The sequence below is a fragment of the Buteo buteo genome, chromosome 1 (assembly GCF_964188355.1).
Source record: "Buteo buteo chromosome 1, bButBut1.hap1.1, whole genome shotgun sequence".
Lineage (NCBI taxonomy): Eukaryota > Metazoa > Chordata > Aves > Accipitriformes > Accipitridae > Buteo > Buteo buteo.
This window is the reverse complement of record NC_134171.1, coordinates 46,550,769-46,571,265: the sequence shown is the minus strand read 5'-3', so window position 1 is coordinate 46,571,265 and position 20,497 is coordinate 46,550,769. Positions and strand designations below refer to the sequence as shown.

Below are 20,497 nucleotides of genomic sequence, written 5' to 3'. Positions count from 1 at the left end.
GTCACCAGTAATTGGAAGGTAAAATTCACATTAGGCTGCTGGTTTTCTAGGTAATTTTCTAGATAATTAACTTCTGTAACGGTAGGGAAGCTAGTGCTGTGAGGAGTTGTCTAAATCTCTAGCAGTGAGCCTTGGTCTGAAAATAATTGGACCTCTGCCTCCTATTTGGTCTCCACTTACTTTTTTGAGCTGTTACTTGGATGCTTCAGTCCTCTGAATGGTTCCAGGGGTTTTAATCCTGCAGGGTCTGTGGATGGCAGGCCTGTTCCAAAACTGGTGTACTTCAGCTTTGGAAATCCCAGGCTATACAAACTCTTTAATTGGATGCCTTAAATATTTGGAAGAGCAGGGTTCCAGTCTGCATAGGAGCCTGCCCTGGAAGGATAAATCCCAGGAGCCTGGAGAGCTGCTAAACAAAAGTGGCACTTTGTCAGTTTTCTCTACTGCTATGTAAGTGATAGTGTCTGGCTTATTTAATTGCTGAAAGTCTACAGAGAGCATACTTGCTCTATGAAGTAGCATGTGTTTCCAAAATTAAGGTTAAAATACAGTTTCATTTGTAAGAAATGTTGAAAAGGTGGCTTTCAGAGCTTCCTAAGCAAAAAAAAAAATAAATCTGAAAAGCTGAAACCTAAACATGAATATCAGCCACCTCCTGCTAGAACTCTGTTTCTCCCTTTTAATCCTTTGCTTTGCATGGCTGGAAAAGCAGTAGGAACCCAATCTATCAGTCTGTTCCCCTTTATATATGTCAGTGCAGTTTGCCTATCTTAAAGGGCTGCTGCAAAGTTAAGATTTTACATTTTGAAATTACACCACTGAAGTGTTAAGTTTTGTCAAGATATCTATCCAGTAATATTTGTTTGTTTGTTTTATTGAGGATGAGCTTGAAAGGAAATTGATCTATTATCAAAATTGAAGTAGTCATTAATGCAAATAATACTTAATATAAATTGCTTCAAAACCTTCATTCATTGAGTCATAGAATGGTTTGGGTTGGACGAGACCTTTTAAAGGTCATCTAGTCCAACCCTCCAATATGTTTGCTTTTCTCTTGATTGTTGAATTCTTCATGTGTCTTGTAAATTATCTCCAATTCCAACGCTGGATTTATTTTTTATTTTTTCTTTGTTCCCTCATCAATGTGCATCTAGCTCATATGCACCACTGTCAGAGACCAGAGGCCTGTATGCTGGAGCAACTGTGCTTTCTTCTCCTAGTACAGAAGAACTGTCACAGGATCAGGGGGACAGAGCTTCGCTCGATGCAGCTGACAGTGGCCGTGGTAGCTGGACTTCCTGTTCGAGCGGTTCTCATGACAACATACAAACAATACAGCACCAGAGAAGCTGGGAGACTCTGCCCTTTGGACATGCTCATTTCGATAGTTCAGGCGATGGGGCAGGACTGTGGGCCTCGGGCAGTCATATGGACCAGCTGATGTTCCCTGATCATGGCACAAAGTATGGCAGGCAAAGTCAAGGTAGGGAGGGCCTTGATCAAGCACAGTCCAGAGCAAGCTGGGCATCCTCAACAGGATACTGGGGAGAGGACTCAGAAGGTGATACAGGTACCATAAAGCGGAGGGGTGGGAAGGATGTTTCAATTGAAGCTGAAACCAGTAGCATAACATCTGTACCAGCAGAGGAGTCCAAGCCAGCTCCCATGCCCACTCATATAGCAGTATCATCAAGTAGTACAAAGGGGCTTATTGGTAAGTTAAGTTTTGTTTGCTGTGAAGTATTTTAATTCATTTGCTTGTGATTCTTTGTATTGTTCTAAAACTGCGTTTCTTTTGTCTGGGTTGATTTTTTTATTTTATTTTATTTTTAAAGCAAAACCAAACATTTTGCAGTGTCTCCCCTTTAATGGTGCATTTATTGCTAGGGAATATATCACTTATTGTTGATTCTCAGTTCTGGCAGCATCTTTGGGTTTCAAGAGAGCCTGCCATACATCAAAAAAACTAGCTCAACTGCTGGACATTGTTTTGATAGGTTGATGTATTTAGGTGTCTGTTCTGAAATGTGAGTTTCTCTTCACAGTAGGGCTTCATGTTCTGTGTTTAGAAATCTTAATGAATGCGGCCTGATTTTTTTAGAATTGTTTTACTTTATACATCTGTATGACTTGTCTGATAATTGTGAAGATTCCTTGCTTCTGAAAATGGCATCACTTTGTGCTTAAGTACCAACTGAGATGTTTAAATACCAACTGAGATGTGTCTTTGGACTGCTAAAACTGAAGAGGTTCCTAAGAAGTTAGAGCTAGAATACATTTATAATCATTCAGCAAAAGAAAGATCAGATAATATATAAAATAATATGAAGGTATCCTTGGCAGAGCTTAACATTTTTCTCATACTGTTCCTTCTACACATTGCAGTCCTTGTGCCATCCAAGACCTCTGCATTTTTGCCTCTTTCCTTCCTTTCATTCCCCTTCACTTTGCCTTTCTTCAGGTTAATATGAAGAACTATCTAAAAGCTGTTTTGTGCTGACACAGCTGAAAAAGTCTGCCAGATTGAGGTCATGCTGAGACCACTGTGATAAACTGCTTTTCCATTTTCTGCCCAAGTATAGTGCTTAGCAATGGCCCATTGCCTCAAAGCTTGGGTACAGATCTGAATCCCTGAACTGTGAAGAGGAGGAAGCTGTGGAGTTCAGGACCCCAGGTTCAGATTCATGCCACTCTCTAATTTTACTCTTTGATACCCTTCGTTTCCACCAGAATGTGGAACAAGCGTGCTTCCAAACTTACATCTCAAGGCAGTGCTTGCCGCTACGTTTTTAGAGACTTGAGAGAACGTGAAAGAGACCTGAAAATTCAAACCACACACTTCCATGCACTTCTGAACTATTAACTAATTATCCTGCAAATGTAACCCAACAGAAGCCACTATTTTTACATGATTCTTTTGCACTGAATAGACATTGATCTCTTGCAGCAGTATTTCCATAGAATTTTTTTACATAATTTCTTCTGCATCAATGTTACTTTTCAGAAATCTTTGAATAAAATTTCTCAGAAACTTCTTCATGCTGCTTTGCTCAGTTAAAACAATTTGTCCAAGAAAAATACCTAGAGTCTATTGGAAGTTATTTGGTTTTGTTATAATACCAAGACTTTATTTTTAGTCCATAAAAACTCGCATCCAAGTAGCACCAGTTCAGCTTAAGCTTGTACTGCCCTCTCAGTCAATTCCATGGTGCCTAATGCAGGGTGATGTTGTCATCACCACTTGTGCAAGAATATACAGTGTATGACAAGCTGTGGAGAGTAAATTGTCTGTGTCAGTGTTTTTTTCCTGCTGTGTTTGCCTTTGTACTGTAAGTTAAGTGGTCATGTGTTGTTGAAGGGCTAGACCCACAAATAGTGTTCAGTATCAAAGTCCCAGCTGAATTCTTTAAGTACGTAACTCCAAAAATAGTCTCTTGCCTGTCTGCTCTGTGTCCCTGCAGATGCTTAAAATTCTTAATTGCTGTTTCCTCCCTTGAAGTTCTCTGCAAGAGAGAACTTATAAGTATGCACAGAGTTAAGTCTTGTTTAGGTAAACAGTTATGCCTCAATGAGATCCACAAACTAGGTGGTGGTCTTTCCATCTCCTATATAGAATCATATTCAATCATTGTTCTTAGGGGCATACTTTCAAGTTTCCATTTTGTAGAGAATACAACCATAAGAGCAGTGGGCAGTAGCGCATATAGAAAGTATCAAGATGAAGCCCACTTCTCTTTCTTACCTTTTGCAATTGTAGCTTATGTCTCATTAAAGTAGTAAGATTTGTAGGAAGAAATAAAGTATCAGGTGCCTTCCCCCCCCCCCCCGCAAGATGCTGAAAACAAGACATGAGCTCTTGGGTACAAAACCCATCTTCAGGATTAAGACAGTCATGTGTTGGGGGAGATGGCAGTATTCCTGATGTTTGCCACTTCTGTGGATTCTTGAGTTTTCCATGGTACTTTGATCAGAGTACGTTTTCTTCTATACAATTGATGGAACAGCTTCTGTTGCTAGGTTTGAACAAATACCCCATGTAATTTGGTGAATTTTATTAGACTAATGCTTCACTCCTGGAAGAATAGCTATATCCTGTGTATGTTGTAGATTCTGTACTTTCTTGCATGGTTTATTTTTCAAGATCTCATTGTCTACCGTATGGTAGTTAACTTTTGTCCTTCAGATTTTCTCCTCCTGGGCTGTTGAGTTGGTTGATGTTTATTTAACTTTCACTGTTCACTTTCCTTTGAGCAGTTTTCCTCTTACTGTCTCTTATACTAATCTGTTCTTTTTCCTGCAGCACGAAAAGAGGGTCGATACCGGGAACCACCTCCAACTCCTCCCGGTTATGTAGGAATACCTATTGCTGAGTTTGCAGAAGGAGGTTCCCATCCAACCAGAAAGCCTCCAGATTACAACATAGCACTTCAGAGGTCTAGAATGGTGGCACGGACATGTGAGACTCATGGGACATCAACTCCACAGCAGCAGTCACATGGCCATTCAACTAGCAGGCCTGTGAACAAACCCCAGTGGCATAAACCAAATGATTCAGATCCACGTCTTGCTCACTATCCGTCTCAAGGGTTTTCCACAGAGGAAGATGGTAAATTGCTAATTGTTAGATTTTGAGTTTGCTGCATGCAAAAATGGTCAATCCTTTCACAGACACAAAGCAAATGACACAAATGTGTTCTGCTTTAGAAATTCTTGCCATAATTTGAGCTCTCTTCCATCTTTCAAAACTTGCTATTTATTAACTTTTTGGAAGGGGAGGAATTCAGTTCATCTTAAATATATAATTTAAAATTGGGAGTGTAGGTCCACCTGAATCTTGGACAAACAAGCAGCTGGCTTAGGTAACTTCTGTGGAGGTGCCTATGTTCACCAGGTACAGCCCTGCCTGCCCTGCAAGTTTCCAGTGTACCTAATTTTTGGCACTAACCATGTATTTTAACAGTCAAAAAAGTATCCTGGTCTATAGAGTACCTGCCCATCTGTCCCATAGAGCATTGTTGGTCAGGTTTATTTGGATAGTCACTCACATTCTGCCTGAAACTCTTACACTGTGGACACTTCCACACCACTGCTTCATGTAATGAGCCCACTACTCTTTTGCTACCTCACTTGCCCAAGTGTGTCTGCATCTTTATGCTTTAGCTCAATTATAATGGTAGAAAGATTATGTAGACATAGTCTTTCTGTTTTTCTATGGAGTGCAAGCATAGCTGGATTGCATCTTTAGGGCTAGGTGCTCAAAATTTAGGCAGCGCAGTGCCTAAATCACACATTTGAGTGCTTTGTTTTGCTTAATGATAGAAAGGCTAATGTTCCCCTTCCTTCCCTAACTGCTTAGTTACTAAGGTTTTATGTGCAGGATGAACTCTGTAGTTGAACATGATGGGAAAAAAAGAAATCTACTTTAATCGAATTGCCTCAAACTTTGAGAATTAGCATGACAGAGAATTTTAATTGTTTCTACCATGATGACTAAAGCTGCACTCAATTTTTATGCAATCTTAATTTAAATAAATCATAGATATATCCAGGGAAAAAATGTAAGATGGCTTTATGAAGCTATTGGATATCTAGGAGTAGCTGTTGTGTTCCTCAGGCTGAGAAATTGCACCTTGTTCAGTTATAGCAATTGTCTTATTTTCTTCGAGAACAAAATTACAAAGGAATGTTTCTCATGAGACCTGAAATGTAGAGATATTTAGATTGGTTTAAAATATATACCTAATGCAACGAAATGGAAAACACATGAGCACAGTACAGGTTGTTTCATTCAGTAGCAGTCTTGTTCCATATGAACTAAATTCTATTTTCCCCTATCCTATTGTGTTTGCAGAAGATGAACAAGTCTCTGCTGTCTAAGACTTGGGCTTTTCTGGATCCAGAGTGAGCCACCTTAAAGGAGAGCACAAGAAGACGTCCCTAGAATAGGAGCCTTGGAACTATAGTTAAAGGATGGTGGACCTATTTGCCTCCTTCCCTGCCTTAAAGCAGCATGGGGCTTCTTCCTCTGCCCCTCCCCCTTCTGTCCCCTCTCCCCTTGCATGTGAAATACTGTGAAGAAATCGCCCTGGCACTTTTCAAACTGTGTTGCTTGAAATGCACAGTGCAGCAATCTCCAAGCTACCACTGTCGCTGTCTGCCACATCACACAGTATCATTCCAAATTCCAAGATCATCACATCAGGATGATTAACTCTGGCTGCACTTCCCAATGCCTGGAAGGGTTTTTTGTTTTTTAAATCTTCCTTTTAGATTTTAATCACAATCCTAGCACTTAGTCTCATTGGGATAATGAGATAAGCTAGTTGTCAAATTACATTTGGCCTTTAACCTACAAAGAGAAAAATGCATTGAAATCCTTCAAGGAGGCAGTGCTTTTTTGCTTGTTTACAATGCCTTTGTTACGATTTTGTATGTTTGTGTTTCGGAGATCAAATACTGCATCTGCATAGTAATTACAGTATTATTTCATACCTGTAAGTAGGGTTGCCAGCCTGAGCTCCTGGAAAGAATATTGCTATCACGTGGCTGAGCAGGGCAGAAGGGAAGACAGAGGTTACGGGATGCAGCCTTTGCTTGACCGTCTCGCTTCACTCTTAATGTGCCCCACCCTGGAACCTTCAAAAGTTTGTAAATGTTAGCATTAATAGCATCCTCAGCCGGGTCTAGCGTAAATGCAGAAACACATGCTTGCAACTGGCCGGTGATGGAAGAGGACACTGTGTGTTTCATACCTGTGCCTTGTGGAATACAGGATGGCATACTAAAAAAGAAAGTGTCCCATTCTAATGAGACAGACGGCAACCCCACCTTTAAGTTATATATTATTTTTATTATTTTTTTTTACTATATAGTAGTTATATTAAAAGAAAAATTAACTGGATAACATTGCAGTGAAGGCAAGTTGGGATGTCACAGCTCGTGTCAGCTGTTAACACTGATCTAATAACCTCCATCTATTGACTTTGGCATTAGGGGATAAACGAGCCTTTAAGTAATGAAAAATAACACGTTTAGATTTGCCAGCCTTTGCAATGCAGAAATAGTCACAACTGTTAATGGCTTCATGGAACACTGCATGTGTAGAGAAGGCCAATGTGTAGCAACCACCTGCTCACAGCTGCTATTAACCCTATAATGACTGAAATGACCCTCCCCTCTATTTTTGTGTTGTTTTTGCACAGACTCCGGAGAAGTGAAGGCTGCCAATCCGAGTAGTACTCAAATGTGAGGAACTGCTGGTCTTGGATTTTTTTTTTTTTTCCATTGAACTCAGCTGATCATATTGATCAGTAGATAAACGTAAATAGCTTCAACTTTTAAAGATCAAATTGCAGTGTTTTTTCACTGTATCAAACAAATGTCAGTGCTTTATTTAATTCTCTCTCCTGTAATCATAGCTTTTGTCTATTTGCTTATATATCACATTGTCAATTATGCATTTGTAATTTTACATGTAATATGCATTATTTGCCAGTTTTATTCTCAAGGCTATGGACCTCATGTGCATATAGAAATACAAAATCCTAGCTCTATCACAAGTTGCACAAATGTTATATAAGCATTAAGTAATTGTAGACCATAGGACTGCTAATCTCAGTTCGCTCTGTGATGTCAAGTGCAGAATGTACAATTAACTGGTGATTTCCTCATACTTTTGATACTACTTGTACCTGTATGTCTTTTAGAAAGACATTGGTGGAGTCTGTATCCCTTTTGTATTTTTAATACAATAATTGTACATATTGGTTATATTTTTGTTGAAAATGGTAGAAATGTACTATGTTTATGCTTCTACATCCAGTTTGTATGAAGCTGGAAAATAAATAAATATAACATTAATGAAGTCCATATTGATTCTTATGCATTTTACATGTTCCACATACTTGAACAAATTTATGAAAAAATTTTACTTCTCTGTGTATTAATATTAAAGGGACATTGCCAAGTGATGTGGGCAAACCATTGGTGTGGAGTTTTTTTTAATATACAGTTGTGCTGCTGATCATTGTTGAAAAGTTTGGTGTGTGTACTGCTGAATGAGAATGACTGAGATGTTATGTGTCTCCAGCAGAAACATCTGAGATGACAAAAAAGGAGTATAGGTATGGTCTTAGGTATATATAGAATGTAAACAGTTTTAAAGGAAAGATTGTGTTGATTTTATATTCTGAATGGTGTAAAAGTAAGGAATACATATATCGTGGTTTAACCCCAGCCAGTAACTAAGCACCACACAGCTGCTCACTTACTCCCCCCACCCATTGGGGTGGGGGAGAGAATCAGAAGGAAAAAGGTAAAACTTGTGGGTTGAGATAAGAACAGTTTAATAGGACAGAAAGGAATAAAATAATAATGATAATAATAACCATCATAAAATGACAAGAATAATAAAAAAAGAATTGGAATATACAAAACAAGTGATGCACAATGCACTTGCTCACCACTCGCTGACTGATGCCCAGTTAGTTCCTGAGCAGTGATCCCTCCTGGCCAACTCCCTCCAGTTTATATACTGGGCATGACACTACATGGTATGGAAAACCCCTTTGACCAGGATAGGTCAGCTGTCCTGGCTGTGTCCCCTCCCAGCTACTTGTGCCCCTCCAGCCGCCTTGCTGGCTATAAATACTACTTAGCAACAACTGAAAACATCAGTGTGTTATCAACATTCTTCTCATACTGAACCCAAAACACAGCACTATACCAGCTACTAGGAAGAAAATCAACTCTATCCCAGCTGAAACCAGGACAACATGTTTTAACATTTGGGTAGAGAGAAGTATGGAAAGTGATCCATTTGAGTTTTTACCGAAGAAGGTATTTCAAGTAATAAAGATCACCCAATAGCATCCCCAGTAATAAAAGTTGATGTTAATGCAATGTCAAATCTGTAGAATTCCCCACCACCACCCCCAGGTTAGATTCATTACTTTCAATAGTATGCAGAAGACTGGGTTAAAATGTCACTGCTAAAGCCATTATCAGCTGTATCCCATTTAGCTTTAAAATGCTTGACAGGTGTTTCCAAATCTAAAATTAGCTCATTGCAAAAAGAAGCAACAAAATGCTCTGTCTAGATTTAAGTCTTCCTAACATAACTCTAAAAATGTTCCACACCTAAAATGCAATCATAAGAAGGTTTAAAATAATTGAAAATACAGGACTTGTAAACATTCTCTTTTTATCACTGGAATCTGTAGCACTGTAAGGAAAGAAATTATGAAGACTATTAGATTTGTGGGGGGGGTGTGTGGGGTGGAACTACTGTCTGTGAATCTGTGGCTAATACTTGTTGGGTACATTTCAACAAGCTAGAGAACTACTATTGGTTCTGACATTAGTAGAATCAACAAACGTTTTTACATATCTTATCTGCAAGTTTGTCCTTTGGTAATACCAAAGGTGCGTTGTTAGGGAAATAATTCCTCTTACTGGCTTGTGAGGTATGTGAACCATTTGCACACTTGTCAATTTTTTTGGATACATTTGATATAGTATTGAATTAAGCAATCCTCCTGTTTATGCCTCCCTTCTGTAATGAATATTTTTAGAACACATTACAAAGGGACGTTCTCAATGCTTATCATCCCATACACATAGCTTAATTCATTGTGGATTGGGAGATAAAGAACACTTCACACAGCAACAGATTCAGTAGAGGTAAAGGCCTTGCTATGGTATGACTTTTTATGAAACAGATTTGATAGTTGTTCTAGTACGTGTAATATGAATTTTGTACTTAATGTATGGATGCAGCAAGATGTGGACAAGTAAACTACCAGTTGCTGGGTTTTGGTGTTACCTTAACCAAAATCGCATGGAACACTGCAATCTAAGGAAAATTTTTTTTGTCTGAAGAAATGTCATTCAATTATCTGTACTCTTTTATGACTTTTGCACTGAAGATCATTGAGGCAGAGGCTACTTCTTTATGCAGTATATTACACATCTGGAGTCAGCCATAGAATTCATAAAAGCTGAGGTATTGAAGGTATTGCTTTAATGGACAAACCTTGGCTACCTGGAGATGCATGCACGTTTTACATCTATAAATCTGAGACTAAAATATTTGGTCACCTTAAGTGAGGAACAGTGTTGCTATTTTAAAACAGAACAAAACAAAAAAAAACCACCCCAAATTTTTTATTTGCTTCAAGACTAGTAGGAAATGTAATAAAGTTCCAGGCTTCCTGTCTCACACGGATTGTAGAATAGTTGAGACAAAATCAACTCTGGAGAATGCAAGTAATGACTTAATTGCAAGTATTAATACTTATGTATTACTTGATATGTGATGAAACATCAAAAATACTTTTGTGGACAAAGCTAGTGTAGCAGCAACAGCTTGACTAACGTACATGAAATAACATAGATCTACTGAGGAAAATAGGAACATTGTTAAAATGACTCTGAAAATTGACTCCCTCAGGAGAAAGCAACCATCTGAGATCATTAGTATAATGATAATAATAATTTGGTCACCTATCCCTTGATCATCCTTTAAGTAAGCTTTGCAGTCTTGTGTCTAAAAATGGCATGCTTTGAGAGAAGGCTGGGAGTGAAAGGAGGTTTATTACTGACATAAGATGGAATCAGTTACTTTCTGTTTTCTGTTGAAAATGTGACAAATGAAAATTTGTGGGTTTTACTAGAATATGAGAATCTTTAAAGCTCTATCTTGCTTATATGCAGTGACTATTTAGGAATGAGTAGATATGCCCCTGGTACCAGAATACTAGCTGTTCTTCAAATTCATAAATTGACATAATTGTATCACAGGAGCAAACCAAGAAGCTATAAACCATGAAGGTATTCAACTATTAGCAACCATCAACTGCATAATCTTAAACTATTCTCATTTGGTTTTACTGGATTAAATTTATACAGTGACACTCCACACACATGACTGCATTCCCTGGGGAGGAATGAGTTTTGGTGCTCTGTGTAAAGACTCAAGTTTGCATTAAGTAGAAGTGCTGGCTTCTCTTTAAGTGTAGACTTGTCTACCTCAGCCTTTTATTTGGTGGCACTCTCTCATGGCTTGACATGCTCAGTCTCTCAGTCTTCCCTTTCAGTTTGGAGTGTTTGTTTGGATTTATTTTTTTTTTTGGATCCTTAAATGGGTTGTTTTTTCCTAGGTGATCTAACCTCTGAAAGTAGGATCATTTTCTTTGCAGCACAGTTGCTCTTGCTGGCAATGAAACTCTTTGTGTGTGTGTGTAAAAACATTGTATATGTGCATGTAAATATATATAAACATTGTAAATGTATGTGTAGATAGATAGATATATAAAACCTCCTATTGTATACCAATGCAGCATCCACTTTTTTAGCTAGGTTGTCTGCGCTGGTAAAGAAGCCAGTAGAGCATTATTTAAAGGCATTCGAGTGGTGCAGTTTGTCAATCTTGTTTTCAGTGAAACTTACACCAGAATAGTGATGTTTAAAATGCCTTCTCAGTCATTGCCGAAAGTATTTTGACATGCAGTTGTTATCTTCTGATCCAGTTCCAGAAGAAAATTGCCACTTGCCCCAGGGTCAGTAGCTATGGCAGAGATAAATTGCCTAGGTGGTGTGTTCAATCTTTTTTGAGGCTTTTCCCATCACTAGAGAAATATGAGGAGTTTTAAACTAGTTTCTGTTGAGTTTTGTGTAATGAATAAGATCATCTGAACTGTGGCTTTCTAAAAGAAGGTAGTCCGTGTAGCCCAGGATGGCTTTGCTTCCTTGGTGTTTGTGGTCAGAATCCAAGTAAAACATGGGAAATTGCACTGGTAAAAAGCAACCTTCCAGACTGAGGCCCCACTTTTCAACATTCATATAGAACTGAAAAGGTTGTTCTGATTTGACAGTGCAGGAAACCCTCATACAACGGTCTTGATACACATGTTTTGCTCTTAAGAAGAGAGAGCCTTTGTTGCTACATTTCTTAATTGGAAGGCTGATCTACAGCCCCAGTAGTCGAAGGTTAATCGAGCCTCCATGTGCTGGTTTACATGCGTATGCGATTCTTGCATTAAACATTCTTTAATCCAAGTAGTTCTCTTCCTTTCTCTTTTCTTGTACCTATGTCTTGTTACGCAGTCTGTGATATCTGATACTAACTAGTTCTTTCAAAATTCTGGGCTGAACACTATTGCTGTTTTCATTAGTCTCTATTTAACAACATTTTCCATATTTAAGAGGAATGTTTCACTTTGTTAGGTAGCTATAGATGGATTATTCTTGAGCTCTGTTCTTTCCTGGCCATATAGTGGCCCTGATGACTCATTTTGGGTTTGAGGTATTTATTCAGTTGAAGAATCTTTGTGTTTTGTGTCAATAAAAAACTAATTCAGCTTGATTTCTGTAAATTTTGAGCTTCATCTCCATCCTCCAAAATACTAGTTTGTTAATCTTTGTTTACTTTGCTGATTTTGGTTTGGATTAGAGGATGGGGATTAGTTTTTTCTGGTTACTCTAAAAAATTGTTTTGGTTTGGTTTTTTGTTATTCTGGTGCCTTGCCCTACATGTTTCTTCCCCTTGTGTGGTAGTACATTCTGGACAGCTTTTGTATTTTGGGTAGCCTATGAAATAAGTGACTCTTGCTCTGTGTAATGTTAGCTGAGACCTTGGCTGAAGAATTTTACTCAAGTTTTGGTACTGTGCTTTGAGAAAGTCTGCATCTTCTTGACAGAGTTAGAGGAGAACAAGAAAACTTAATGTCTGTGAAATGCAGCTTCCAAGGAAAGCGGGAGTCCTATTTCCTATGATTCCCTGAGCTAAAGAACTTGGCTGTCCCTGGGCTCTGTGTAATGCTTTTGAGTCTGTATGCTGTGAATGGAGGTACTCACACAGTGCAACTGTTTAAGCTGAACAGACCTGAAAAACTGATGGAGGTCCCTCTGTGATTAAGGCTGAACATAAAAGTTTCTAAAGAATTTTGAATTTTGTTTTATTTTCAGATAATAATGTTGGCAAAATCACCAAGCTTCCTGAAATTTTGCATGCTGTGTCTCTGTCCACGTGAAGTTCATTTGGCAAGTCAGTCATTATATTTGTGAAAAGCGCATAGCAGAGACTTCACTGAAATTCATGTTCATAAGGTTTATTGCTCTTGAATATGATTCAACAAATCATTCATGTTTTAAGTGCTTTGTTGACTAAGAAAGGGTGTACTTAGCTGCTTCTGCTCTTCCCAGCACATAGTGCTTTTCCTCCTTCTCCTGCCTCCTTTGTTATTCTTCAGATGCACAATTCTCCCTCCCTATTAACCTTTTCCTGTTGCTTATATTAGCTGCTTTCTCACACAGCTTCTCTTTGCTCCTTTGTAGAACATAGTACCACCCATTTCCTTCCTCCCAAAGTGTGTTTTGTATGCAGTCTTCAGAAACAATGGAAGGAGGCAGCACTTCAGTGCTCAAAAAGCTTGAAAGGAGTGTACCCAGGCAGGGCAAATTTGGAGTTCAGTTCTTTGTCTGCACATACATAGCCCTTTTCTCTATTGTTTCCTGAAAGCTGGTTTGTTCAGGTTTCTACGTAGTAGCCCATATATATCTGTAGCATAACGCTTACTTTGTTGTACTTGCAATGGTTATGATCTGATGAATAAAGAACTTTTTTTTATTTGCTGAAGTCTTTGTCAGATACAAATCGAGCGTGGCTCAGGACCAGCGGAGGGAGTTGGGGAGGAGGGGAAGCAAGGGAGGGGTGGTGGTTCTGGCCAATCCAAACGGTAATCTTACAAGGTAGAATGGTCTGTTGTGTAATTAAAAGGGTCTAGTCTACCTGACTTTTTTTTTTTAATCACATTTCTGCTGCTTTTAATCATGTGTGACCAATATGCATTCTTTATAAAAACATGTTTCTTTCCAAAATAAGGTTGGAGATCTGTTGCTAATGACCTGTACAAGACTGAACTACCTCTACTTTGTGTATGACAACATTTGGCTGGTTGGGATGCCTCCATTCTGGCACTTGTTCTTTGAGCAGCTGGCTTTCCAGAGTGGTGAGAACAGGCACTCTTTCTTGGTGTAGCTTTGTGTTTGGATCTTCTCCATTCTCTTTATGGGAACTGGCATGTCACAGGTATGTTTAACGTTTTTGAAGTCTTCCTGGATCTTCTGTAATTCATTGAAGATTATATCCAGTTCCTGGTTGCTTATGCTGCAGAGCTACCTGGGTTAAGGAGTCAATTGGATACATCCTACTTCTTCTTTTGTGATGTGTAAGTGGGATGTAATGTTGCAATTTCAGTTCGTATGGAGTAGTTTCCAAATTCTCATAGTTTCTGAACAGCTGAAGTAATGTCATTAGGCAGTTAGTATCACCCTTTTCCTTTAGGGGATTGAACTAAGGCTTGCAGAGGTCAGCAAGTGTCCTGTAGATACTATTGCAGCCAATTTTAATTTCACTACCCAGGGTATTTCTGTCAGGCATTTGAAGGTTGTGGCTATAGCTTCCTTCATGTTACCTTTGCATTAGCGACATAAAAATGTCATCACTTGTGGGCAAGGCTCCCTTAAAGACTTATTTGTGCATCTGGTTGATACACTGTGCACAAATATAATTTTCAAAATGACTGTCCACTTGCTGAGAGTGAGTTACTCTATTCAGTCAAGTAATACTGTCTATAATTATCACTAACAGGATAAGTTGGTTTAGTGTTTGTTTAAATTGCTTGGATCTGTTGCAGACATTGTTTTGGTGTCTTCACAACTACTGGGCTGGGGTTTAAGTGTCTACTTTCAGCAATTTTGCCTTTGTTTTCCAGGATTTGTTTTTTCTTTGAGTGCAGTGAGTTCTTCCTGAGGTAGGTGTTGCACACTTTGCATCTTAAATCTTTACAGACCTCTAAGTCGCTGGGATGTCACTCTACACTGTCTGCTTGTAGGACTTTTTTGGTTTGCTTTTTAGTCACCTAACTATTGCTTGAAATTTTTGGTTCAGGCTTAGGGTCATTGAGGTTTCTGAAGTTGCATGTTTTAACTGAAATTAGGAGTATGTGGTGTTTTTGTAGTACCTGCAGTGTCAGCCTTTATTCCTTTCTTAGTTGTAAACTTGTCCTTGGTTGTAGTGTTGTCCTGATGATTGTGTCCTTGTAATTTTAATAGCTTTGGCTGAAATTTCACTTTCTTCTGCATACCGCTAAAGAAATCATTGCAGCTGAATGCATTTGCTGCCTGCTGATATGCTGATATTCTGTTGCTCTTTGCATCTGGTGCTAGTCCAAGCGTCACAAACAATTTCTTTTTCTTGTTTTGAAGTGCACTAATGCTATATGTACAAGATACACTTGACACTTGAGATGGGCTTTTCTTGGGCATGCTTTCATTTGCAGCAGTTACCGTCTTTGGCCAACAGCAGGACATTTTCTCTCGAGGATGCATCTCAGCATGCAGACAGATGGCTACGAAAGAAAACGTTGATTTTCCTGTACCCTGAGAAGTCCTAGCTTGTACTGTTAAAATTCTTAATTCTTCATGCAGTTCACAGGTGCCTGAAGAACTTATGGTTTCGCATGGCAGCCTGTACTATAATGTCTTGCTTGCTGATTATTGTTTTAAAACAATCTTCCTTACTGGTTGTCCTGACAAGATGTTCCTAAAGGAATCATTTTCTGATTGGGAAACTGAGTACCACAGATTTGCAACTCTTTCTGCTGCAGATAGCTACTAGAGCTTCCTTAGTCCTTACTTCCAGCTTTTGCCAAATGGAGAAGTGTGTAACTATCTAGGTATGTAGTTGGCATTCTCAAGACTTTATACTGTCTTGTGAAGAAACATGCTTATTTGTAATCAGTGGAAAATCAATAATGCTATGTTTTTTAACAAGACCTCTATAAGCAAAAGTTATACTCCTTTCTATTAGATGATCTACCTTTAATTGCCCCCTCCTGCTCCCTGTTATCGCAGCTATATTATCCAGTGTTTGAGTTCTAACACTATTTCATTAACATATAGACCTGTATCATATTTTGTTTTGGTGAGCCATCCCAATGGCTACATGATTCGCTACGTACTTTTTCCACAGTAGAAAGTCCCAGTTTGGTTCACTCTGGAGCGATCTGTGCTCTGTAGCTGATAAGGTCCTGCCCTCAGTCCCTGTGGGCATTTATGAAGGTTGCTTATTGGTGTGGGTCACTACAAAACAGTACTGTGGTTGAAGCATGAGGTTCTCCAGATTTCTGATGCTCTGGAAGTGTGCATAAATAAAAGGCACACGTAAATAAAAGGGGAAGAGTGAAAATTGCTGGCCTGCTGAAAGCGGTCATGTCCCCTTTCATCTGAATGAGCTGCTTGACAGTAGTTCAAGTTCCTGTGGCATGATGGGCTGAAGGCTCTCTTGTGGGCTGTCCCGCTTTCAGTGCCTGGTTGAATCCCTGCCTGCCTCGTGTCCTTGTGGAGACAAGGGCACAAAGCTGACTTAGCTGAGTCATCAGTCGTGTTCTTTTGATTATTCACCTAGGATTGTCAAATAAATTGCTGTTGCTGCTGTTTGGGAGTTTGGGGTTTGTAGGTTAATGTTTTATACATTATTTTACTGCTTTCCTTCTCCCTTCAGCTGTATATCTTGCAGTCTTTGTAAATTTAGCCTATACCAATATTTGTTTTGCATATGAGCTTTCACTGCATTGTAACAGCACAATCTGCCCTTCATTCCAGTCCCTCCCCACTGTTTACCTTCACTTTACTACATCAAATGTGGATGCTTAATTTAGACTGGAGACCCTTTGAGAAAGGCAGTATGCATTTATAAAATAATATCAGTGGATAACTCCTCTTTCCCTAACAAAATTTGTTTTCTTTCTCGAAGTGTGCTTTACATTGCCAGGGTAAAAAAAAAAAAAAAAAAAGGTCCACTTCTCTGCAGATTTCTTAAATTATAGATGCACACTTAAACAGTTTAAAAAACACTACTTGCTCAGTGAAGGTCACCTTCTTTCACCTGAAATATTATTTTATAAATGAAATGTGCTGGGATTTTAGAAACGAGGAATTGGCCAGATGTACCCAATCAATACCTTTCACAAATCTGCTAAAAATATGTACTTAATAGAATACTGCATGTTGATGACATAGCATTTATCTTATTACAATAAATTGTGTTCTTCAAAGATGAGAGTTCAGTTAGATTTATTGACCTCTTCATCCATACTTAAGGAAGAAAAATAGTGATGGAATGACTAAGACTGCTATTGTTATAATGGTCTGCAGAATGTGAACAAACAACACTTATTTCAATCTTCACCTTTTACCTGTCACAAACAATGACCTTAGCGCTTCCAACTTCTTGTTACAGAATGGCATGTTTCATTCCAAGGAGAAAAGTGTAGAAGGAAGGTAATTAGCCCAAACCACAGAATGGGCATCACACTGATATGACCTTTTCTCAGTAATCTTTTAGGTATACTCACATTCTGGCCAAACCACAAGCATGCAGACCATGGGTAATACACACAAAAAAAGTCTTGAATGCACTTAGTTTTGCAAGACAGGGAGGTGGCAATTCTTTCACTGGCCATTAGTGCTAGAAATGTCAATCAGATGAGATAGATCTCTTTAGTTTACAGAACTTGTCATAAATGAGTGATAAAAGTAATCCAAACTAATACAAAGAACAAAGTACAATTCAGAGAACAGAGTATAAAAATAATATGAGAAAACTACTACTTAAAAATACGTCATGGGAATTAATACCTGAAGAAAACAGTTCTGAAATTTTGAGCTTTAAAATCAAATTACTTGGATTCATAAAGATAACTTATGTTTATAAGTTGACAGGCTGATTCTGCCTGCTAATCATTACTTTGAACTCTTTTCAGGTCCCCCTTTCATCTAAGATGCAGTAAGCAATAAACCATCTATGCCTACTACATATTTACAGATGAGTAGAGTGCTGGGGCAAACAGGACTCCAGTATGTTTGGCATATTTGTTGCCTCCTTTGACTGTAATCTACCCCAGAGGTGTTGCCAGGGTGAGAAAGGCCTACCTCCCATATCATGACCACCTCCACGAGGAAGGGAAGTTGGGTTATACTTGTAGGTGACTACCTTCTAGAGGGGAACAGAGGGTCCAGGATGCCAGACAAACCCTCCTCTTAGGGAAGTCTGCTGCCTCCCTGGGGCCTGGGTTAAGGACATCACTAGGAAACCTCCTAGCCTGCTACGGCCCTTGGATTGTTACCCATTACTGCTCTTCCACGTGGGTGGCGATGAAGCCACAACGCGTAGTCCAAGGGTGATCAAAGGAGACTTCAGGGACTTGGGACGGTTGGTGAGGGGATCTGGGGCACAGATAATTTTTTCCTCTTCCAGTTGTGGGCAGCGACATTGGAAGAAACAGATGCACCCAGTCTATTAATACATGGCTCTGGGGCTGCTGTCACCAGCACAGTTTTGGGGTTTTCAATAATGGGATGTTCTACACAGCACTAGGCCTACTGGCATCAGAGGGGATTCACCTTTCTCAAAGGGAGAAAGAGGGTCTTGTCTCATGAGCTAGTGGGGCTCATTGACAGAGCTTTAAACTAGGCATGAAGGGGGAGGGGAAGGGGGATAGTATCAGGCTTGCCTGTGACAAGGTGTGGGATGGCACACCAAGGTTAGAGGGACTGGGTGCTAGTGAGGGCCCTCAGCCTCTTGCTCTGAGACATGCTGGCTACACTGAAGCACACTTGAAGTCTTATGCAGATGAGCCAGGGACTCCTGAGGTAATAGGAGCCAACAGGGAAACAGGAGTGAAATACCTCAAAGGAATTAAGGGGTGTTCCTCTAAGAAGGTGGCACAGCCAATAGCCCAGCTGAAGTGCCTCTACACCAATGCATGCAGCATAGGCGACAAATAGGAGGAGTTGGAAGCCACCATGCTGCTAGAAAGCTACAACCTAGGTGCCATTACTGAAACTTGGTGGGATGAATCCCCCGACTGGAGTGCGGCTATCGATGGCTAGAAGCTGTTCAGAAGGGCCAGGTGAGGAAGGAGGGCTTGCCCTCTACATCCAGAGGTGGATAGAGTGTAAAGAGCTGTCTCTGAAGAATAGCCATGAGTAGGTTGAAAGCTTATGGGTAAGAATTAGAGACTGAGGCAGCAAAGGGAACCTTATGGTTGGTGTCTACTACAGGCTGCCCAGTCAGGGCCTTCTTACTCCAGCTACAGGAGGCATCACACTTGCAGATTCTTGTCCTGCTGGAGGACTTCAACCACCCTGACATCTGCTGGAAAAGTAGCATGGCAGGCTGTAGGTAATCCAGAAGACTCCTGGAATGCATTGAGGATAACTTCTTAAACCAGGTAATAGACAGTCAGAGGGGATGCAATACTGGACCTGATGGTTGTCAACACACATGAGCTAATCAGTGATGTCAAGATTGGATGCAGCCTGGGCTGCAGTGATCACGCACTGGTAGAGTTCGCAGTCCTGAGGGATATGTGTCAAGCAAAAAGTAAAGTTAGGACACTGAATTTTAGGAAAGCAAAATTCCAGCTGTTCAAGAAATTAGTCAATAGGACCCCCTGGGAAACTGCCCTCAGGGACAAGGGAGCAGAACAGAGCTGACAGATCTTTAAGGATGCTTTCTATAGAGTGCGAGAGCTCTTGATCCCCAGGTGTATGAAATCAGGCAAGGAAGGCAAGAGATGGGCATGGTGAGTTGAGACCTGCTGGTCAAACTAAAGGGCAAGAAGGAAATGCAGACAGTGGAAGCAGGGACAGGTATCCTGGCAAGAGTATAAGGATGCTGCCCAGTTGTGTAGGGATGGGGTCAGGAGGGCCAAGGTGCAGCTGGAGGTGAACCTGGCAAGGGATGCAAAGAATAATAAGAAGGGCTTCTACAGGTGTGTCAGCCAGAAAAGGAAGGTCAGAGAAAGTGTACCCCTCCCCTGATGAGCAAAACTGGTAAACGGGTAACAAAGGATGAGGAGAAGGCTGAGGTACTTAACTTTTTTGCCTTAGTCTTCACTGCCAACCTCTCTTCCCACACCTCTCAAGTGGATGGACTGCATGGCAGGGACTGGGGGAGCAAAGTCCCTCCCACTGTAAGAGAAGATCAGGTTTGTGACCACCTGAGGAACCTGAATATACATAAGTCTATGGGACCCGACAGGAGGCATCCCAGAGTCCTGAGGGATTGGCTGATGTAGTTGCCAAACCACTCTCCTTGATATTTGAAAAGCCATGGCAATCAGGTAAAGTCCCTGGTGACTGGAAAAAGGGAAACATTGCACCCATTTTTAAAAAGGGTAGAAAGGAGGGCCCTGGGAAATACCAACCTGTCAGCCTCGCATCTGTGCCTAGGAAGATCATGGAACAGATCCTCCTAGAAGCTATGCTAAGGCACATGGAGGACAGGGAGGTGATTCAAGACAGCCAGCATGGCTTCACCAAGGGCAAGTCCTGCCTGACCTACCTAGTGTCTTTCTATGATGGAAGGACTACATCAGTGGACAAGGGAAGAGCTACAGCTGTTGTCTCTCTGGACTTCTGTAAGGCCTTT

The 20,497-nt window shown here is 40.1% G+C and overlaps 1 protein-coding gene across 10 annotated transcripts in view; it reads left to right on the top strand.

Annotated features, from left to right (window-relative positions):
* Nucleotides 1–7,970, top strand: part of RAPGEF2 (Rap guanine nucleotide exchange factor 2) — a 193,435-nt gene extending 185,465 nt beyond the window's left edge. For 5 of the 10 annotated variants that reach the window (XM_075029115.1, XM_075029134.1, XM_075029155.1 and 2 more), the window contains 3 exons: nt 1,155–1,714; nt 4,301–4,606; nt 7,203–7,970. In XM_075029115.1, the coding sequence (XP_074885216.1) occupies nt 1,155–1,714; nt 4,301–4,606; nt 7,203–7,249 (913 nt within the window). In that variant the 3' untranslated portion in view covers nt 7,250–7,970. Of the gene's footprint in view, nt 1–1,154; nt 1,715–4,300; nt 4,607–5,851 lie in introns of those variants that run through there. The other 5 variants (XM_075029144.1, XM_075029123.1, XM_075029187.1 and 2 more) reach the window with 2 other exon arrangements.
* Nucleotides 7,971–20,497: the final 12,527 nt, after the last annotated feature.